The sequence below is a fragment of the Lissotriton helveticus genome, chromosome 8, assembly GCF_964261635.1.
Source record: "Lissotriton helveticus chromosome 8, aLisHel1.1, whole genome shotgun sequence".
Lineage (NCBI taxonomy): Eukaryota > Metazoa > Chordata > Amphibia > Caudata > Salamandridae > Lissotriton > Lissotriton helveticus.
The window spans coordinates 1,545,381,862-1,545,402,906 of NC_136069.1; the positions used below are offsets into that span (position 1 = coordinate 1,545,381,862).

General features: G+C 45.5%; 1 protein-coding gene across 1 annotated transcript in view; it reads right to left on the reverse strand.

The window, feature by feature from the left end:
• GDPD5 (glycerophosphodiester phosphodiesterase domain containing 5) overlaps nucleotides 1–21,045 on the reverse strand; it is a 931,881-nt gene that overhangs the window by 42,852 nt on the left and 867,984 nt on the right. Inside the window, exons 12-13 of the mRNA XM_078658536.1 lie at nucleotides 5,197–5,354; nucleotides 3,997–4,144 (exon numbers count right to left, since the gene is read on the reverse strand). Of these exons, the coding sequence (XP_078514662.1) occupies nucleotides 3,997–4,144; nucleotides 5,197–5,354 (306 nt within the window). The remainder of the gene's footprint in view (nucleotides 1–3,996; nucleotides 4,145–5,196; nucleotides 5,355–21,045) is intronic.

Genomic DNA, 21,045 nt, shown 5'->3' on the forward strand with positions numbered 1-21,045 from the left:
CGACCAAGCTAAAAACCGTCCGAGAAAACTGTTTGAGCTAATCAGAACACAATCCAAGGAACAACCCCAGCCACTCAGCACTCTGCGCGAGGCTCCCTCCTGTGAAGACTTCTCCGCTTTCTTTATCCAAAAAACTGACAACATAAAGAGCGATCTCCTCATTGACGCAAGCCTCTACTCCAAAGCTCACTGCATAGCACCCACTGAACCAAAAAACAATGCTACATGGTCATCCTTTGTCACCTACTCTGAAGAAGAAATTGGCAAACTGCTCAGCACCTTGAAACCATCCAATCACCTCACGGACCCCCTTCCTGCTAACGCTGTAAAAGACTTTACCCCTTTGCTCCTCCCACTTTGGACTAAAATTATCAACAGCTCACTTCAACAAGGAACCATCCCTGACTCCCTCAAAGTTGGACAAGTCACACCTTTACTAAAGAAACCTACAGCCGACCCCTCTGATTTAAACAACTACTGTCCCATTACCAATATCCCCACTCTCGCCAAATTGTTGGAAAAATGCGCACAACTACAATTGACTAAACACATTGATCAGTTTGATCTCCTCAACCCTCATCAATCAGGCTTCCGAGCAGGACACAGTACAGAAACTGCTATGACCCACATAATTGACGACGCCCTTCAAATCCTAGATCAAAACGATACCTGCCTCCTCATCCTTCTTGATCTCTCTTCAGCATTCGACACCGTCAAACATGAGAATTTACTCGAACTATTAAACACAAGAATGGGTCTATCTGGGACTGTTCTCAAGTGGTTCACTTCCTTTCTACACAACAGGTCGCAGAAATTCAAGAGCAACAACCTGATGTCCTCGCCAATACCTGTTTCATTAGGCGTCCCCCAAGGTTCCTCCCTTTCCCCAACTTTGTTCAACCTAGTTATGGAACCTCTCACCACCTTGTTACAAGCATCCAATGTACACTTTCACATGTACGCCGATGATACCCAACTATATCTCAAATTACAATCCCCCAATGACATTTTGCTCCTGAACTCAACGATCAGAAGCACCCAATCCTGGCTTGCCGATAATCATCTCAAACTCAATGCGCTGAAAACAGAGTTCCTTCTTATCTCTCCTCCCGCGAAGATCTCTACCACTCAAATTTGGCTTAAACACCTAACTGCACTCAATGTCCAACCCACCATCGTGGACTCAGCAAAATCTTTAGGCATAACACTTGACACCAATCTCAACATGCAGCAACATATCAGCAAGGCAACTAAGGGAGCGAACTACCAAATCAATACCATGAGGAAACTTAAACCCTTCCTCCCTGCCAAAGACTTCCAAACTGCAGTACAAGCACTAGTCATCCCTCGAATAGAATATGGCAGCATCGCCCTCTGCGGACTCCCCCTAACTACTACCGCACCCCTAAGAGCTTCTCTAAACGCTGCAGCGAGACTCATCACTGGGTCAAAAAAACACTCACATATCTCCCCTGACTTGAAATACCTGAACTGGCTACCTTTTGAAGCCAGAATACATCTGAAAATCGCCTGCATGACGCACAAGGCTGTCCACCTGAGCTCACCCGGCTATCTCACTCAGAAGCTGACAATTTCTGGCGGCTCTAGAAACACCAGAGGCACAAACAATCTTCTGCTGAAGCCTCGAAGATTCCGGAAGGAAAAAACTTATAAACGCTCCTTCTCAGGAATGGCACCCAGGATCTGGAACTCACTCCCTACTGAAACGAGGCTCTTCTCCTCCACTACACTGTTTAAGAAAGAAGTAAAAGCTATCCTCATGGCTAAATACACTTGAACTATTATTTTGGACTCTTTTAAGACTCTGCACCGATCTTTACTACTTGTTCGACCCCTTTGCTTATTTGTTTTACTTGTATTATCGACTTACGTGATTTTCTATGTTCCCACGTATTTGTACTATTAGCATTACTGACGTATCTGTTTGACTATGCTCCCTCATGTTCCCCCTTTCTATGTAAAGCGCTCTGATATCTGCAAAGATCTTGTTCGCGCTATATAAAACTTTCAAAATAAATAAAAAATAAATAAACAAATACCCTCAACAAAGGGGATCTTATGCCCTTCTCCTCGGAACAGGAGGAATACCAACCACACCCAACTCACATCCTAAAGTACGCTCAGCTGAGACATGCTTGGCGGCCTGAGGGGATGGAGGAGACTGAGATAACTGAATATGCCCCCCCTTTAGGGACAAATCTTGATTGATGAACTAATAGAACAATCAGTAACAATATGCCAGAAACCTTGCGCCAGCTGCGAGAAAGGTGGAAGAGAGATGTGGGTGAATTAGAAGATATAGATTGGGAGGCGGCGTTGCTGCATCCTAGTGACGTCTCCATTAAATCGCGCCTACATTTGATACGATTCAAAATTCCTCATAGGGTTTACTATAACCGCTGCAGGCTGCATACCATGTTGAGAGCACCTACCCCAGACTGCTTGCAATGTGCCAATAGCATCAGGTCCTTTAAGCACACACTCTGGAAGTGCCCCTTATGCAAACTTACTGGAAGACAATCATCCAGGAACTCTCAAACATTAGTCCATGCCCTTTTTATGGGCATAGACAAAACACAGATGGGAAAGCTCCAGTCTTTACAGAATGCAGCAGCAAGGCTGCTTCTGAATATCCCCAGGGGTTGTTCAACTTCAGCAGGTATTAAATCGCTACATTGGCTTCCGGTTCAGCAGCGTGTGGATTTTAAGGCATTGTGCCTGGTTCACAAAGCGCTCTATGGGGGTGGTGCTGATGAGGTTTCCACATTATTTACGCCTTATACCCCCTCACGCGCCCTAAGATCCGCCAACTTGGGTCTACTTAAGATTGCCAAGATTAGGCGGGTAAGGTGGGGAGGTAGGACTTTATCAAATGGGGCAGCGAAATTATGGAATAGACTGCCTACGGCTATGAGATTCCAAGCTAATAGAAAGCTGTTTAGGAAAGACTTAAAAACTTTTCTGTTTTCCGTCATCTAGTCTGTTTGACGATGTAACTGCTGGATCCTTTACATACATCAGCGCCAAGACGCCACGGCAATCGAGCGCTTTATAAACTTGTATCCTATCCTATTAGTGAGCTGACACTCCAGCTCGACCCACAGTTTGTTTTGTTGGAGTTCCCAGATGATGCTTTAAACGTGTCTTTAGTGCCCTTGGCTTAGTGGTGGACCAAAGAGATGTGGCTACATACCGAGGAGAGTCAAAGGTACCTTCCATACAGGGATGGAAGCGGGCGATGAACCTCTATATGGCAGCAGAGAAGGAGCTGACGCTGTCCCCATAGGTTTTATAAGATCTGGGGGTGGTGGCGAGCTTATTATGGGCTGGGTCCGAAGAAAGGACGCCCAGATGCAATGTCCGGACTGATCGCCAGTCAGACTAACGTAATATCAGAAATGTATAGCAATGTATACTGTGAGCTGTTTTGTATTCATTGCAAAAATGTGTATCTTAAGATTTCCTCTCCTAACCTCAATGTGACACTGTACACATTCCTCAGATCTTTGTGGACAATGGTGCATGTGACTGTGATGCCTTCTTTGGTTTGTGCATTTAAGTGGAAAATAATTCTTTTTTTTAAAGCCACATCTGTGTGAAGGTGCCCAGCATGCCATTGAGCCACATGCCAATTATGTTGTGAAATTTTACAAATTGGTTTCCATTTCGAGCACTGCTCGTTTTCACATAGAAAACCAAATGTACATTCTGCTTACATGTTTTGTGAGGGTGCACACTTTCATTTACATCATGCATTTAATCATTCACGCAGATACTGACAACGCACAGATATGGCTTTTTCATCGTGTGAAGGTTTATCCCATGCTTCAGTACAACATAAAGTACAGGTAAAGAACAGGTAGAGACAGCAAGATGAGCGACACACACTTCGCCACACAACCCACAAGAAGACAGCAGGGTCAGGCTGACCCCAGTGGCACTACTTTACTCAGTGTTCACTTATGTGTTACTTACCATTAACCAGACCGGATATGACATCTTGTTGAGAATGTGCGGCGCATCCGACGTCACAGACTGCACCCCTGTGCACCACAGTACTGAGTAAAGCCACGGCTCATTCACATTGTACAGATTAGTGCTTAGATTCCCTGATGTGTACTTCCTGGCAAAATAAATAAATATTTTTTTTAACAAAATACAATGAAGTGTAAATATAATTAGAAAAGGAAATTTAATAGGACAGTATACCGTGCTACAATCTGAATACTTCAAGATGTTGAGAAATGTGGTTCTCAATAAAAAAGAAAAGTTAAGAAGAACAAAACTAAGCTGGGAGTGAGCATCTCATGAAAGCATATGAATGCAGCCATGCTCTCTTTTTCTCCCTCTCTCTAAGGACTTTTATAGACCTCTCTGATATAGAGTAACCAGTGGAAAAGACATGGTAAAACAAAAGAATGCTGGAGAAGTGGAGAAGTGTGGCTCAATGGTTAGAGCGTCAGACCCTGATGCAGAGGTCTGGGCCGGACCAGGGTTCAATTCCCGCCTCGGCGGGTCTTGGGCTCAATTTCCCCAGACCTGATAATTCTCGCCTCGGTGCCTATTCTAAGCATGGGTCCCACTCTGCAACTCTGGGCAATAGCTTGCTTAATCTCCACAACGGCCCCAACAGCGCTGGGATGCCTGGCTTCACCTTGGGGGTGCCCAGGAGTGGGCACTTCACAGGGAAAGGCCAGGAAGGGTTCCACAGCGGTATGTGTACAGCGCCTTGAGACCCCTTCGGGGGTGATACGTGCGCTATATAAGCACTACATTTACATTTACAATGCTGATATTAAACTGTGTACAAGGGAGCAGGAGATTCTTCCCCTCTAAAAAGAAGAGCCAGCTTGGGAATTTAGTAATAGTCTGAAAATTAGGCAGAAGAGGATGCATTATGTGGCAAATACTTAATTATGCGGAAAATGCCTCAACCAGAGAACCACATCATTCCATTGTCTCTGCTCATAACTCAAGAAAGCATGGATTTATTTCATACACAGTCACGAGGGAAGCAGGTTTATGGTTTGACTAGGAAGCAAAATGTGCCCTTTGTAGGAAAGAAAGAGCACAGGCAGAATCCTAAGGACAGAATATGGAAAGCTCAGAGTTATCATTCAAGCACTTATTACAATCAAAGCCACGTCAGATCCAGTGTTCGGATGGCAGTCGTACCTGATGTCGTCGCTGTTGGCTTGCGTGTATCTTAGGTTCAGTTCGGTGATCCCCCACTCTCTCAGATGCTTGATGTCCATCTTGATACCCGTGGCTTGCTGGAAGCCTGGAGCCATCTCCCTCACCCACTGTCTTTCGGAGTCTAAGAGCCATATGACCTGCAGGCACAAACAAATCAATGCTAGCTGAACTTCTCCTTCACCTACAATGTGGTCAAAGTGCTACCAATGACTCAGAAGGAAGCAACATTGGCCTTAGCCAGTGATTCCTTGAAGCTTCTCTTTCTGGACAAAAACATTCAGGATAAAGCAGAGATATGGGTCATCTTCGGCGAACAAATCCCACCCTGCCATCATTCAACACCCTATTCTGGCGGATTGCAAACTAATGACAAAAGCCCAGGATTTAACACACTCTGCCTACACAAAAAAGCATTCAAAGAAATAGGTGTTTGGTACCAGCAACCTGTAGTGGAAAAAACACTAATGTATGACCGTATTCTGCATACGTTTATCACACATGCCTTGGGAACGCCATCATTAGAATGAACGAGTCTTTGGAACGCATTCGTTCTGCACGTAGGTCGGTATAACAACTTGCCTTAGGGAGGCGCTGGATTTCGGAATAGTTTAATTTACTATTGCAAATCTGGACTGCGATACACCCAGGAAGGTATTGGACTTTAATTCCAACACTATCCCACCCTGCGCGACCCCCTAAAGCAAATCATTGTAACGACTTTAGTGCAGAACGAATGCATGCTTAAGACGTGTTCGCTCTGTTGCTGGTGCTGTGAAGGCACAGCGTTATTGGGCCTTCGTCTTAAAGGAAGTTTCCCAAAAAACACATCAGAACAAGCACCAAGATTTGCTGCCGAGTTACACAACTACATTGCAGGAAGAGGGAATGAGCTGGGCTTCTGTCTGAGCAAAGGGGGAACAGATGGGATTCCTGCTAACCATGCTCCCAAGAATACAGCCCAGTCAAAAAACAGCTCAAAACGCGTCGCTTACAACAGTGGTCAACTATGAAATGGCCAAGCTAGGTCTTTCCTTTCTGCTACCTACAACTTCACCTTGAAGTCCAACATATTCTAAAACACGTGCACAATAACATGGTTTAAAATAGGAAAAGGTTAACAAGTCCCTTTGATGGTGGTGATGCCACATATATTGTTTACTGCTGCACAGGACAAATATTTACAGCTAAAGAAAATTCTTCATAATTATAAATGTTTGTACCACTGATATCGCCCCCCCACATTAATTTGGATTTTATTTTTTCTGTTTAAGAAATTTTTATTGAGTTTTCAATACATGAAAAAAAGAACAAGAGAAGCAGTAAAATAGAACATAGGAGAAAAGCCCTCAAATATCATATATGACATAAGTAAGATAAAAACAATTAGGCAGATATCAAATAAGTAAGTATGACATTAGATTAAGGAAGAGAGAGAAAGAGAAAAAAGAGAAGAGGAAAGAAGAGAAAAGTGGGAAAGAGGAGAGAAGAAAAGAGAAAAGAGAGAGAATTAACGTATAGGAGGATGTGTAGAAAGATATGTAGAAAAAGGTAGCCAAAGAAGGTCAGATTTGATTTTTTGAGAGAGAGAGGCAGAAGATCATTTGGATTTTATAAATTATTTCTAGTAGCACCTGGCAAGGATGAATCAATTTATGGGAAATCTAGAGAATCAATTTCCAAATGTATTTTTGGGTGAGCCAGTGCATATGATCCCAGTATTAATGCAAGTCATACAGTTGCAGAGTTTTAACACATTTGTTTAAAGATGCTGAGAAATGAGGCATGGGGGGCAGATTGGGGGGGGGGGGGGCGTCTAAAATGATTCCCATGAGATATCACTACAATATCACCTTTGGGAGACTCAACATCCACATGGGTAGGTTTCTTGTACATTCTATGCATCATGAATGGTCTTATTCATTCATTTTCATTATGCATTTGCTGCAGCTAGGAGACTTCGCATGGGTCAGCGTAGTTAGGAAACAGGACAACATAAAGGGTTTCATATGACTCTGGAAGTTTGACATGGGTTTTGGACCTATAAAAGAATTGCATTGGTTCTAAGCTACTCTTAGGCACACCTGGCCAGAATCACAAACTTTTAGTCTTCATCTCAAGAAGCAATCTGCAGACCAAAGCTCTTCCTCTTGACACAGCCGTCATCAAGAAATCAGAAACCTGCACCAGGTGTGCACTGCTCTGAAACTGTGGAACTCCCTCCACCCCAACATCTGTTAAATTCCAGCTCCCCTTATATTCCAGCTTATTCCCCTTATATTACCCTCCTCTCCATTGCTAAAAAATTGACTTAAACATTCCACCTCTCAGAGATATTTCTGCACCTCCTTTTCTCTATACTTTCAAGTACTTTGCTTCTTTTCTCATTCCTAACTAAACTACAGTTCCTTTCTCTCTTTAGTTTTGTTATTCACTCTTCTATGTAAAGGTCTATGATGTCTTTTTTATGGTCAAGCCCTTGGAGTAGGTCAGTACAAAGGCTTGCACCCATTAACGTGCCAGATGTACGACCGTGGAAATGGCGCCTTGCAAATTGCAAGTCTTTTGTAACTTGTAATTTGCAAGGCACTATTACCAATGTGCAACAATGTATTTCACTCATAAATATTAATGAGCCTCTCGCAATTTGCGATTCCATTGGGAATGAGAGAGCGCAAACTGACTTAAATGTATGAGTACATCACACTTACCTGTAGTAAGCACAAATCATGAGGAGAAATGCCATGAGTGCTAATAGTATCTGCAATTATATTCTAAATGTATAGCTAATGTAGGGATTTAAGTAGAAGTGGAACTAATACAGAAATGTGTGACATTATATGACTTTATTAGATGTGATTATTTCTGAATCCATGTCGTGTAGCTGCTAAAACATAAGATGGTATGTGGTTAAAAGCAGAATGTGGTAGGCCTCAGGGCCAGAGCTAAAAGGGAAGATGTTTCTTTTCACGACACAGATTGTATTAATGTTTTGGTCATCGCATTAAATGGGCCATGATTTATAGAGATGTTTACTAAATAATAGAATAAGAGTATTAACATGTTTTAATTAATGAAGAAGTTGAATGCTATAATCATAATGAGAAATATTGTAGGCCTGAAATGTTTTAACGTTGATTTGCACGTACATGTCTGGGCTGAGAAATGTTGCAGGCCTTTTCTTTGGAAGTCTATGAGAGTTGGGTTTGTGGCTACAGATATCTGTCTGCAAAGGAAGAGGGGGGATCCAATTATAAATGAATGAATAGAGGTCTGTTCAGTAGACGGCCCAGACATGGAGGAGGGTTCCGGAATGTTTGAGGGGTATCAGCGGGCCGGAGAAGAGTCTGAGAAGCAAGGTCAACTCTAACGTATGAGGCCCAATACAAAGCATCATGGAAAAAGCCAGAAGCTACACCACGTGAGGGGCGTCTCGCAAGGGGCGTCTCAAATGTTGTTGACTGTTTTGTATTAGGGACAGCACCCCTGGGTGGAGTTAGAGCAGAGACCTGAGGACCCTTTAGAGAGCGGATGGGTAGGCAGAGAGGGGTCATGACTGGAGAACTATAGGTTTTCACCAAGAGACTTAGAGTGGGTGACTTCCCTTGGGGGTCATTCACTGCTGACACCTTTGTTAGGTTGGAATTTGGTTAAGTAGGGATACCATCTAGAGCAGGGTAGGGACAGCCTAACCTTTGCGTTTTACTCCAACCTAAATGAAGGAGAGATATGCGTCTATGCTGATAGCTTTATTATTCTTAGAACTTGTGTTAGTGATTTCTGTTGCTCGTCTGAGGGCTTTTCGAGAGCACATGTATGTAATTGGACCTGTGTATCTCGTGAATCTCATTCTGAGATGCCTGTATTTGCAGCTTATCATATCTTTACAATAAACCTTTGAAAGCTAGAAGTTGTTTGTGATCTTTGGGAGTAGAGTCCTTTATTGGGTGAACTAACTTGGAAATAGGTGCACTTTCTTTCCTCACAGACGGGCAACAAAGGTTCAGTCGACCAGATCGAGGTTTGGATCAATAGATATAAGGTATCGATCAAAATCTCGCCCCTTTCAGTTGGTAGCTATAGAGGATGGTTGCCTTCTTGAGGACGGTGACCTAGGCCAGGTTAGCTTACCCCAAGGCCCCTAGAGATCGATGATCGGAAGAACAGCCCGCTGAAGAAGATCCGGATGACGTGAGACAGAAAAGGCAGCAGTATCGGTCGAGAGTGAGTATAAAGGGTTATGCGTGTTAGATTGCGGTGTTTTGTATTGTATCTATGTTGTAATGTTTGGCGGAGTTGAATGTCTGTAGAGTGACTGTGGAACAGGTTGTGAGCGCGCGCAACCGGTGGAAATCTTAAGTTCAAGGAGAGCTTAAGTGGTTCGGGTGTATCGGACACCCAGAGTAATTGTCAACTAGTGTGAAGGGGGTCATGAGGTACCATTGATCACCCGAGAGACCGAGATAGGGGGAACGTAAGAGTGAGTGCGTGAGTAACGGACGCTGGTCGGAAGTTACTGTGTGTGTAAGCAACCTATCAGAGAGACGATAGACATCTCGTCAGTTGTGTTGACAATTACAGATAGACTGTGGACGTACAGTCGAGAGAAGTGACCGCTTGGTCGGAAGTAGTCATTTTTCGGTGTATGAATGGGACGCATGCATAACCGGGAGACGAGTTGAGAAAGGAGGGGTGCTGCTGCGAAGCGGAGAAAAGTGACGTCAGGTGGTGTCGCGCAGTGATTGGCCGACCGGAGAAAGACCGCGCTGCGATAGGCCAAGCTAGCAAAGCCGCGACAGGATTGGTGGATTGTCATCAGGAAGTAAACAGAGTAGCGAGGCTGGATATTGTGCGCATAATTATGAAGTGTTTTAAATGGCTGAAAGCAGTGTTTAAAAAAGAGAAGCGGGGATCGTATGAAGGGGAAGAAGCCCCGCCGGAGGGTACGCCAGCCCGTTATATGGCAGTGAATGTTGGGCTGCATACGATCCTTTGGATATCAGAGTGGAGTAAGATTACTGAAGGAAATGAGGAACTGACGTTCCCGAAGTACGGGACGTTCAGATTAGAGGTGTTACATCGATTAAAATCAGTCATGACCTCAATGAGACCCTTGCCTAGACCAACCCAGTTTGAAGCTCTTGATGCATGGCTTAGGGCAGCGCATGAAAAGAATATGAACAGACGACAAGAAAGGGTGAAACGATCGGTAAGGGCAGTACAGGATGCCAGGTGGGATGCGGATGCTAAAAGATGGAGAGTGCATAACATGGAAGTAAATAAACTGTACCCAGTGTTAGAGGCGCCCGTAAATAAAAGCCCCCTGGAAGAAGATGATGAGAGCGAAACAGAGGATAGCCTGATAAACAGATTATTGACAGACAGGCCACCCCCGTATAATAGAGCAGGGGGAGAGGTCGAGCCTACAGAAGGAGAAAAGGGGGGCAATGCAGGAGAGCATAGACCGCTTCCCAGTTCAGAGTGGGATCCTGAGCCAAAGAAAGAGCTGTCCCAGCCTAGTCAGGTGCAACAGGTAGTTGGGAGGTTTGTGGTACAAAGAGCGCCGGAAACGGAAAGCGCCACATCCTACCCATTACCAGATGCACTACAGGTACCTGTTACCATAGGTCCTATAATATCGATATATGACCAGGAGAGAGCAAGAGGGGAAGAACGGGTACGGAAGGACAGAGAAAGAGCAGAGAAGGCAAGGAGGAACGATACGATTAATTCCCCAAGTCAGATGCCGATACCCAGAGAGTGGAGTACACCGATGCACACAGCAGGGGACCCAGGAGGGGATCCTGGGGGCCCTAGATGGCCAATGGATCTGAGGGGATCTGGACGAAAATCCTTTCAAGAGCTAAATGAGTACATGAAGCAGTGGGATGAGGCAGTGAAGGCTCAAAAGAGCATCAATGCTGCGGAAGCTGAAAGGGAAAGTCAGGACAGCAGAGCTCGGACTCACTGCGGGGCTGGGGAGAGCAGCCCGGAGTGGGACTGTAGAGGGAGTAGGGGAGTCACCCATTGGGCCCGGAGAGGAGATGGAACAGACCTGGAAAACAGGGGCCCCGGGAGTGAAGGGGTGGCGCGCCCAATACTCAGTGAAGGGGAGAGGAGAGCGCAAGAGTACAGAAACAGCTTTAAGTGTCCACACTGTGTACCTGGCACCAGAGAATTGAATGGGAGTTGTGAGAGGTCGCACCATAGTCCCTGTGATGACGGAAATGAGCGCAGCCCAGGGAATATGGGGAACCAGGAGGGATCGTATCAGATACTGAGCGATACTAGGCAAAGAGAGAGTAGGGACCAGAGGGAAAACAACAGAGAGGTGTGCGGTGAGAGGAGAGAAGCAGGAGAGAGTGGGGGTAACAGGCCCGTGTTCCATCACCTTCCAAGATCGGATGGCCGAGCATGGGACCTGGAGAGATGGGAGCAAGGGAGACCACCCATTAACTCTCCCGAGCCCAAACGTAGAGCTCGAAGTTGGGATGGTAGGGAGACCAGTGAGCCCCCTTCGAAAGACATATTGCGAGCTGAGATAAAAGCCAAGAGACTCGATGTCACCAGTTTAAGGTCAGACCTGGATGATATGGTAGATGGTACCCTGCCTTTAGAAAGAATGGAAATGTATGAACAGGATGAAATACTGTATATGGCAAAGGACATTACTCGAAAAGCGAGAGCAGTCCATGAGAAGTTAGTTGAACTAGCAGGCAAATATATGGTGGACTTGTCAAGAACCAAAGCATTACAGGGTAACCACAGGCTACACTATACAGATCGAGACCTAGATGAGAGGAGAACGATTGGGCTGAAAACACACATAAGGGAACTGATCGCTGGAATAAGGACATGGAGAGCACTAGATAAGTGGGAAGAGAGGTGGTCCAAGAAAGGGACCGGCAGGAGAAGCATGATTGGTATGACACCAGGACAGCAGGGAATAGAAGCTTACCCTTTGCGTGAAGTCGCAAATGGGAACTATGTACATGTCCCTTGGAGTAGGGGAGATTTAGCTGCTTTTACCACCTCCTTCCCCAAATTACGGGAAAACCCAGTGGAGTGGTACAAGCAAGTGGAGAGATTTGTAAAAATCTCAAAAGTCCTATGGATAGATCTGAACACGCTGTTTGACATTGTAGTACCAGGAGATCTGTGGACAGCATGTAAGGTTAGCGCTGAGTGGCCCATAACGGAGCCAGAGAGAGATGCTAAGACTAATGGGCCGTCCGAGATTGTGATGGCAAAATTCGAGAGAGTGATGACTTGGCTGAAAGAGAAAGTGCCAATGCAAGACATAGATTGGGTCAGAATAGACCGAACAAGACAGGAACCCAAAGAGACAGTCCACGAATATTACGAGAGATTGCTGAAGGCGTTTAAACAGTATAGCGGCTTGGATGTAATGGATCCAAAAGACATAGGGCAATTTGTGTCCAAGTTCGTCCTGGGACTGAGACCGGATATTAGTTTAATGATTCAGCAACACTCGATTTGTTGGCAAAGTAAACCCCTAGACGAAATACTGAGATATGCCAGGTACTGCTGTGATGAGATAGACTCCAAGGCTAAGAAACTAAAAGAAAAGTTGATGGTGGTACAGATGCAGGCAGCAGGGAAGGGGGGACAACAGCAACAGCAGCAAGGAACAGGTACAGGAGGAAGGAAGCAGTACAGTCAGAACAAGGGCAATGAGGAGAGTTCCACCTTTAGACCCAGAATAGATATAGCTGCCTTGAAGAAAACGACTAGGTGCCACCAGTGCAACGAGGTGGGGCATTGGAAACGCGAGTGCCCCTACAATGTAGAGATAGGAGAGCAAGAGATAGAGGAGGAAGAGGTACAGAGCGCGCCTACAAGAGGGGTGACGCCATACCAAGGAAAGGTGCTCAAAGGGGGGGGGGCTCCTCCCCGAGCCCAGTTCCCGCAACCTCCTCGAGTAGGGAGTATGGGTAAGACCTATAGACAAATGCCCCTGTTTGTGGAAGGGGAAGAGTGCTATTATGTGGACCCATTAACCGGACAGAGAGTGGAAAGAGAAGACTGCACCCTCGGGGCAGCATTGGAGGTAGACCAGAGGGGACCCTATGTGGAAGCAGAAGTAGCAGGGTGCCCTACGACATTTCTGGTGGACACAGGAGCCACTAGATCCACGATCAGATCAGCTGCAGTTCCAGACCTGCCCATGTCTGGAGAGACCATACAGGTGGTAGGGGTCGCAAACAGGAGAATAACCAGCCAATTGACAGAACCGGTACAGGTGAAAATAGGGAAATACAGCGATGAGCACCAGTTTGTGGTTTGCGATTCAAGTCCTGTGTGTCTACTAGGGAGAGATCTGTTGTGTAAATTGAATTGTACTATATATTGTACACCTCAGGGAGTGGAGGTATTGACCAATGATGATGATGCAGACTTCAAAGTTGCAAACTCAAGAATATGTGTGGAGCTGTATCCTACTTTAACAGTAGATGAGCTCCCCTGGGACTTGAGAGAGACAGTGGCACCAGAAGTATGGGATTTCACTGGGGAAGAGATTGGATTGGTCAAAGGGGTGGACCCAGTGAAAATTGTAGTGAAACCGCATGCTGAGTTCCCAAGAACACCCCAATATAAATTGACTCCAGAAACGATTGCAGGCATAAAACCCGTGATCGAGTCCATGATTAAACAGGGAATACTGAAAGAAATCGTGGGTAGTCCATGCAACTCCCCGATTATGGGTCTGCAGAAACCAAATGGGAAATTTCGGATAGTGCAGGACCTTCGAAAGATTAATAACATAGTCGTTTCGTGTTGTCCAGTGGTACCGAATCCATCAGTGATACTGTTTCAGATTCCATTCCAAGCTGAGTGGTTCACGGTGATCGATCTTTGTCAGGCTTTCTTTTCGATCCCTCTGGACGAAGAAAGCCATTTTCTTTTCGCATTTAAGCTGGAAAATCGCGTCCTAACATGGTGTCGTATCCCTCAGGGGTATACAGAGAGCCCATCGATCTTTAACCAGCTTTTGAAGAAAAATCTTGAAAGTCTAGTGCTGCCCCAGAAGTCAGTTCTGGTCCAGTACATAGACGACCTCCTTGTGGCGTCAGAAACAGAAGAAGCTTGCAGGGAAGACTCCATTGCTTTGTTAAATCACCTAGCTGCCAATGGGCACAAGGTGTCCCCGGGAAAATTGCAGTACTGCCTGACAGAAGTGCAGTACTTGGGACACAGAATAGAGAAAGGCAAACGAAAGGTGTCACCAGACAGGATAGAGGCGATCATGAAAATGAATGCGCCTAAGACACAGAGAGAGGTCAGGATGTTCCTAGGGATGGTGGGTTATTGCCGACAGTGGATCGTGAACTTTTCACTGAAAGCAAAGCCCTTGCAAAAACTGACGCACAAAGAGGTGAGTGATCCGGTACCATGGGACAAAGACTGTTTGATGGCGTTCCTACAGCTGCGAGAGGACCTGTGTCGTGCTCCGGCATTGGGAATGCCTGATTACAATAAACAATTTTTTCTTTACTGTTGTGAGAGAGAAGGTTGCGCGTTGTCTGTGTTAGTCCAAATCCATGGGAATGCCCGTAGACCAGTTGCTTATTTCTCGGCTACTTTAGACCCAGTAGCCGCAGCGTTGCCCGGATGTCTCAAATCCGTTGCTGCAACGGGTGTCAGCATTGAGAGATGTGAAAATATCGTCATGGGGCACCCGTTAGAGGTGTGCGTGCCACATTCTGTTGAACTGTTGATGACCAGGACCAAAACACAGCATCTGACCAACAGCAGGCTCACGCGCTATGAGCAAGTCATTCTTGCTGCAGAGAATGTGACCCTCAAGAGATGCTCTGTTTTGAACCCTGCTACCTTGATGCCACTTCCAAATGATATCGAAGATGATGATGAATATACAGACCATGACTGCCTTGATGTGACTGAACTATGCACCAAACCCAGACCTGACATCGTAGATGAGCCACTGACTGACCCAGATGAAATTTTCTTTGTCGATGGCTCATGTGTAAGAGACGAAGTTGGGCAGTTGAGAGCAGCTTATGCTGTATGTACAATTACTGGAGTTGTGGAAGCTGGGTGCCTGGAAGGAGTACACTCCGCTCAGGTAGCCGAGATTATTGCCCTGACACGTGCTTGCTTGGCAAGCAATCAAATTCGAGTCACCATATACACCGACAGCCAATATGGTTATGGGGTAGTTCATGATTACGGGCAGTTATGGTCTCAAAGAGGGTTCATGACCTCTTCAGGCTCTCCCATTCGCAATGGAGAGTTTGTGCGCCTGTTGTTAGAGGCGTTGCAATGCCCAGCAAGTATCGCAGTTGTAAAATGCACCGCACATACCAGAAATGAGGACTTTGTTTCAAAAGGCAATAGATATGCTGATGAGGTTGCGCGGTATTGCGCGGAACAAGGGTACTCTTTCACAGAGGTGGAAGTGGGTGGAATAAATGTAAGAACTGAATTAGCCATGATACTGGAAACTGTTGATACTTGGGATGAACTGTCAACCATGCAAGAAAATGCTCCTGATTCTGAAAAAGAAACATGGGAAAAGGCAGGATGTGTAATGGGTGAGACCCATTTTTGGGTCTCAGCAGACGGCAGAGCAGTGTTGCCCAATGAGATGGTGAGTCCAATGGCTAGACTCATACATGGTCCCGTACACTTAGGGAGAGATGCTATGCTGAGAGTGTTTAGACAGACTTGGTACAATCCTAAGTTTAGAATAGCAGCAGAAGCAGTGTGCCAGCGTTGTGTGACCTGCCAGCAGCTGAACGTAGGGAAAAGAACACCAGTTGCACTAAGTCACATAGGAAGGTCTGGAGGTCCATTCAATCGAATGCAGATAGATTTCATTGAAATGCCAAGGTGCAACCGCCTCCGCTATGTCCTGGTGGTTGTTTGTGTGTTCTCCAGATGGGTTGAGGCATACCCTACACGTAGGTGCGACACCCTCACAGTGGCCAAGTTACTGCTTAGGGAAATCATTCCGCGCTTCGGGGTGCCGGCCTTTTTGGAATCAGATAGGGGAACACATTTTAACAGCGAGCTTGTGAAGATGGTCTGTGTAGCGTTAAATATCGACCAAAAGTTGCATTGCAGTTACCGACCAGAAGCCTCAGGAATTGTGGAGCAGATCAATGGCACTATCAAGGCCAGGATAGCCAAAGTTTGTTCCTCAACGACCCTGAGTTGGCCTGATGCCCTGCCATTGGTTCTCATGAGCCTTCGTAGTACCCCAGACAGAAGGACAGGGTTGTCACCACATGAGGTGTTAATGGGGAGAGCAATGAGGCTGCCATCTGTCCCAGCTACTGCACTGTTAAATATCACAGATGATATGATCCTGGACTATTGTAAGGGGCTGTCTGACGCCATGCGTTCTGTGTCCCTTCAGGTGCAGGCTGCCGAGGTTCCAGCGTGCCAGGGCCCGTGCCATGACCTGTACCCTGGGGACTGGGTCCTGGTGAAAAAACATGTGAGAAGAAGCTGCTTGGATATTCGTTGGCGTGGGCCCTTCCAGGTCATCCTGATCACGAACACAGCTGTAAAGGTGGGAGGCCTGCCCAATTGGATCCACGCGTCACATACGCGAAGGGTTCCAGCACCTCTGGAAGAAACAGCTCCTCTCTCGGATAGACGTCCAGCAGAGGACCGAGAAGCCATAGAGGGGGCTAGCCAAGCTGTAGAGGTGCCAGCGGAAGCAGGGAACGAGTCTGACCAAGCTGAGGACGGTCAGTACAACAGCGAAACAGACGACGCTACAGAAGGAGGAAGTAGCTGGGAGTACGAGTCAGACCCTGACAGGTCTGAGAGAGAGCGAGAACAGACAAGAAGGAGAAGGAGTAGAAGGGCACGTGGAGAAGCTAATTGGCCGCAAAGAAGGAGCTCTAGCCTGAGGTCAACTCCAGAGGTAACCCTTCCTCCGATATCCGAAGACTCAGACCCAGAAGAAGGTGCTCAGGGCGCTGAAGCACCGGACCGAAGAAGGTCAAGAAGAGTGCGTGTGCCTAACAGAAGATACTCCACACCTGAGTGGACATATCTGGCGACAAATGTCTGTGAAACCGGAGACAGGGAGGATCCGAGCGGTGGTGGTGTCCAGTTCTGAGCCCATTATCACCGTGGAAATACGACTGTTGGTACCCGGTGTCGAACAAGAAGGGTCACTAACATTCATGCTCCCCAGACCTCCCCGCCTCAGCAAGTTAAAACACATGTTCCTTTCAGAATTGCAATTCCCCGACTTTGGTACAACGATAACAGCACATGAAGAGCACAATCTTCGTTTGGAAATACTGAACTATGCTATTGAAGCCGCAACCACAAACCTGATAGTAGACTGTTAAAGGACTTTGTAAATAGAGCAAGCAGAAAAAGAAGATTACCTAGCGCCCAGGAAGCAGAGAATTTTAGGGAACTTCCCTTGAGTTGATGGAGAAGGGCTAGGGTTGTCTTTATTGAACTGTTAAAGGACTTTTGCGAAGAAGGTTGTCAGCCTCCAGTTGTGTGGATTCAAAAGACAAAAGGATTAAAAAGAGACTGTAAAGGAACGAGAGGAAAAGAACTTTTTGCTAAAGATAAGAGAGAGCCATATTGTCTGACGAAATGGAGGCCGGCACCCAGAACCGCAGAGCTAAATGTATAATAGGTACACTAATAGTAGGAGTGATAATATTAATAGCTTTAGTGGTAACAATTTCTTATGTAAAGGGACATGAGGAAGAGGTAAAGGTAACTGATGTGAAATCTGTAGAAACGCTTACGCCTACTGTTGCTGGTGAGAAAAGGGAAAACACTCAAGAGAAAGCGTTATTAGCTGCAGAAGCCCGCAGATTACACGTAGATGAGTCCCAAGGAGACTTTAGGTCAAATGCTTATGCTAAACTTTTATATGAATACGTGGATGCCATGGAGGTTAAGGATTGTTACGTCTGCATGCAGTTGCCGGCGTCTGTAGATGAAGGAATCAGATACCATCACCTCCCTCTGACATATGGCATTACATGTAGCTTATTGCTTAGTATATTTTATGAGAGAGATAGTTTTGAATACTATTTCTCCAATTATGATTCAGTGTTGCCAGAAGTCCCAAATTATAAGCAGATGAACAAATGGGACTACTGGAAGAGTGAAGACAGATTGGCCAAGTTCTTCATTCCTTGGATTACTTTAGATACTTCACATGCCCGTAGAAATAACCTGACATGCAAGGTGTCAGAAGTCGAGAAGAAGTTCATAGGGCAGGTGGATGATCGATACAGGAGACAAAAGATTTTGAAAAAATCAGGACAATGGAAAACAGATTGGACCGAGGAAGAGAAGGCACACAAGAGAAAGGGTAGTAGTGGTCCAATAGCTTTAGATAAAACGCAGAGAGGAAAGCTATGTCTTCACCGAGCCAAAACGTATTATGAAAATGTATACGTGGGTGAAGTTGACTGTGAGCATGCTTTCAATCTAGAGTACTATACTAAGGATTTCCTGAAGGGAATGCAAGTGATTCCAAATGTGTATTTTGTATGTGGAAGAAATGCTTACGTGAGACTACCTGATAACTGGTATGGATCATGTTATTTGGCAATTGTCTTCCCCAAAATATATCATGCACAAGACTTAGTGATCATTGAGGGCAAGACATCATCGAGGGGAAGGAGGGATGTAGGCGATGCAGAAATGGTTGGAGATGTCTTTGGAGCTATGTTCCCTCTTTTGGGAGTAATCCTTAATGATGTTAAAATTAGACGACTGGCAACAGTTGTCGACAGGTTGTCTGCCAGCACAGCTCAGTCCTTAATGCTGGTAGAAGGAGAGATGCAATCGATAAGGGCTATGGTTCTTCAAAACCGTCTTGCATTAGATGTCCTACTAGCAAAAGAGGGCGGAGTCTGTAAGGCTTTGAAGGTCCAGGAATGTTGCACCTACATTCCAGACAATTCGAAGCCCCTTGAGAAAGTTATTAGGAACATAACTAATATTCACAAGGAGATCGAAGACTTGAGTAGAGAAAATGTCTGGGAAAAGGTGGGCCACGGAATGAGTACAGTTGGAGGGTGGTTTTCCACCTTAGGCAAAAGCTTTGTTTGGTATATCCTAAAGCCTATCATCATAATATTGATCTGTGGGATTATATTGTGGGGATTGGTGAGGGTATTCAAATGGTACAGAGCAAGAAGGTCAGAAAGGGCCCAAAGAGAACAGCTGCAGAGATTGGCTGCCATACAAGACAATCAGTACAGGAGCCTGAGGGCTCTGGAAGCGCAGAGAATGCCAGCAATAACTGCAGTTTAAATGTTAGTGATGACCCCGAGAGGTCATCAAAGGGGGGAACTGAGAGAGCGCAAACTGACTTAAATGTATGAGTACATCACACTTACCTGTAGTAAGCACAAATCATGAGGAGAAATGCCATGAGTGCTAATAGTATCTGCAATTATATTCTAAATGTATAGCTAATGTAGGGATTTAAGTAGAAGTGGAACTAATACAGAAATGTGTGACATTATATGACTTTATTAGATGTGATTATTTCTGAATCCATGTCGTGTAGCTGCTAAAACATAAGATGGTATGTGGTTAAAAGCAGAATGTGGTAGGCCTCAGGGCCAGAGCTAAAAGGGAAGATGTTTCTTTTCACGACACAGATTGTATTAATGTTTTGGTCATCGCATTAAATGGGCCATGATTTATAGAGATGTTTACTAAATAATAGAATAAGAGTATTAACATGTTTTAATTAATGAAGAAGTTGAATGCTATAATCATAATGAGAAATATTGTAGGCCTGAAATGTTTTAACGTTGATTTGCACGTACATGTCTGGGCTGAGAAATGTTGCAGGCCTTTTCTTTGGAAGTCTATGAGAGTTGGGTTTGTGGCTACAGATATCTGTCTGCAAAGGAAGAGGGGGGATCCAATTATAAATGAATGAATAGAGGTCTGTTCAGTAGACGGCCCAGACATGGAGGAGGGTTCCGGAATGTTTGAGGGGTATCAGCGGGCCGGAGAAGAGTCTGAGAAGCAAGGTCAACTCTAACGTATGAGGCCCAATACAAAGCATCATGGAAAAAGCCAGAAGCTACACCACGTGAGGGGCGTCTCGCAAGGGGCGTCTCAAATGTTGTTGACTGTTTTGTATTAGGGACAGCACCCCTGGGTGGAGTTAGAGCAGAGACCTGAGGACCCTTTAGAGAGCGGATGGGTAGGCAGAGAGGGGTCATGACTGGAGAACTATAGGTTTTCACCAAGAGACTTAGAGTGGGTGACTTCCCTTGGGGGTCATTCACTGCTGACACCTTTGTTAGGTTGGAATTTGGTTAAGTAGGGATACCATCTAGAGCAGGGTAGGGACAGCCTAACCTTTGCGTTTTACTCCAACCTAAATGAAGGAGAGATATGCGTCTATGCTGATAGCTTTATTATTCTTAGAACTTGTGTTAGTGATTTCTGTTGCTCGTCTGAGGGCTTTTCGAGAGCACATGTATGTAATTGGACCTGTGTATCTCGTGAATCTCATTCTGAGATGCCTGTATTTGCAGCTTATCATATCTTTACAATAAACCTTTGAAAGCTAGAAGTTGTTTGTGATCTTTGGGAGTAGAGTCCTTTATTGGGTGAACTAACTTGGAAATAGGTGCACTTTCTTTCCTCACAGACAGGCAACAAAGGTTCAGTCGACCAGATCGAGGTTTGGATCAATAGATATAAGGTATCGATCAAAATCTCGCCCCTTTCAGGAATGACAGGCCCTCCAGGTGTGGTGGCCTGCTGGGCTCAGCAGACCACCATGTCTTGGACTGCTTTTAAATAAAGCAGTTTTTTAAA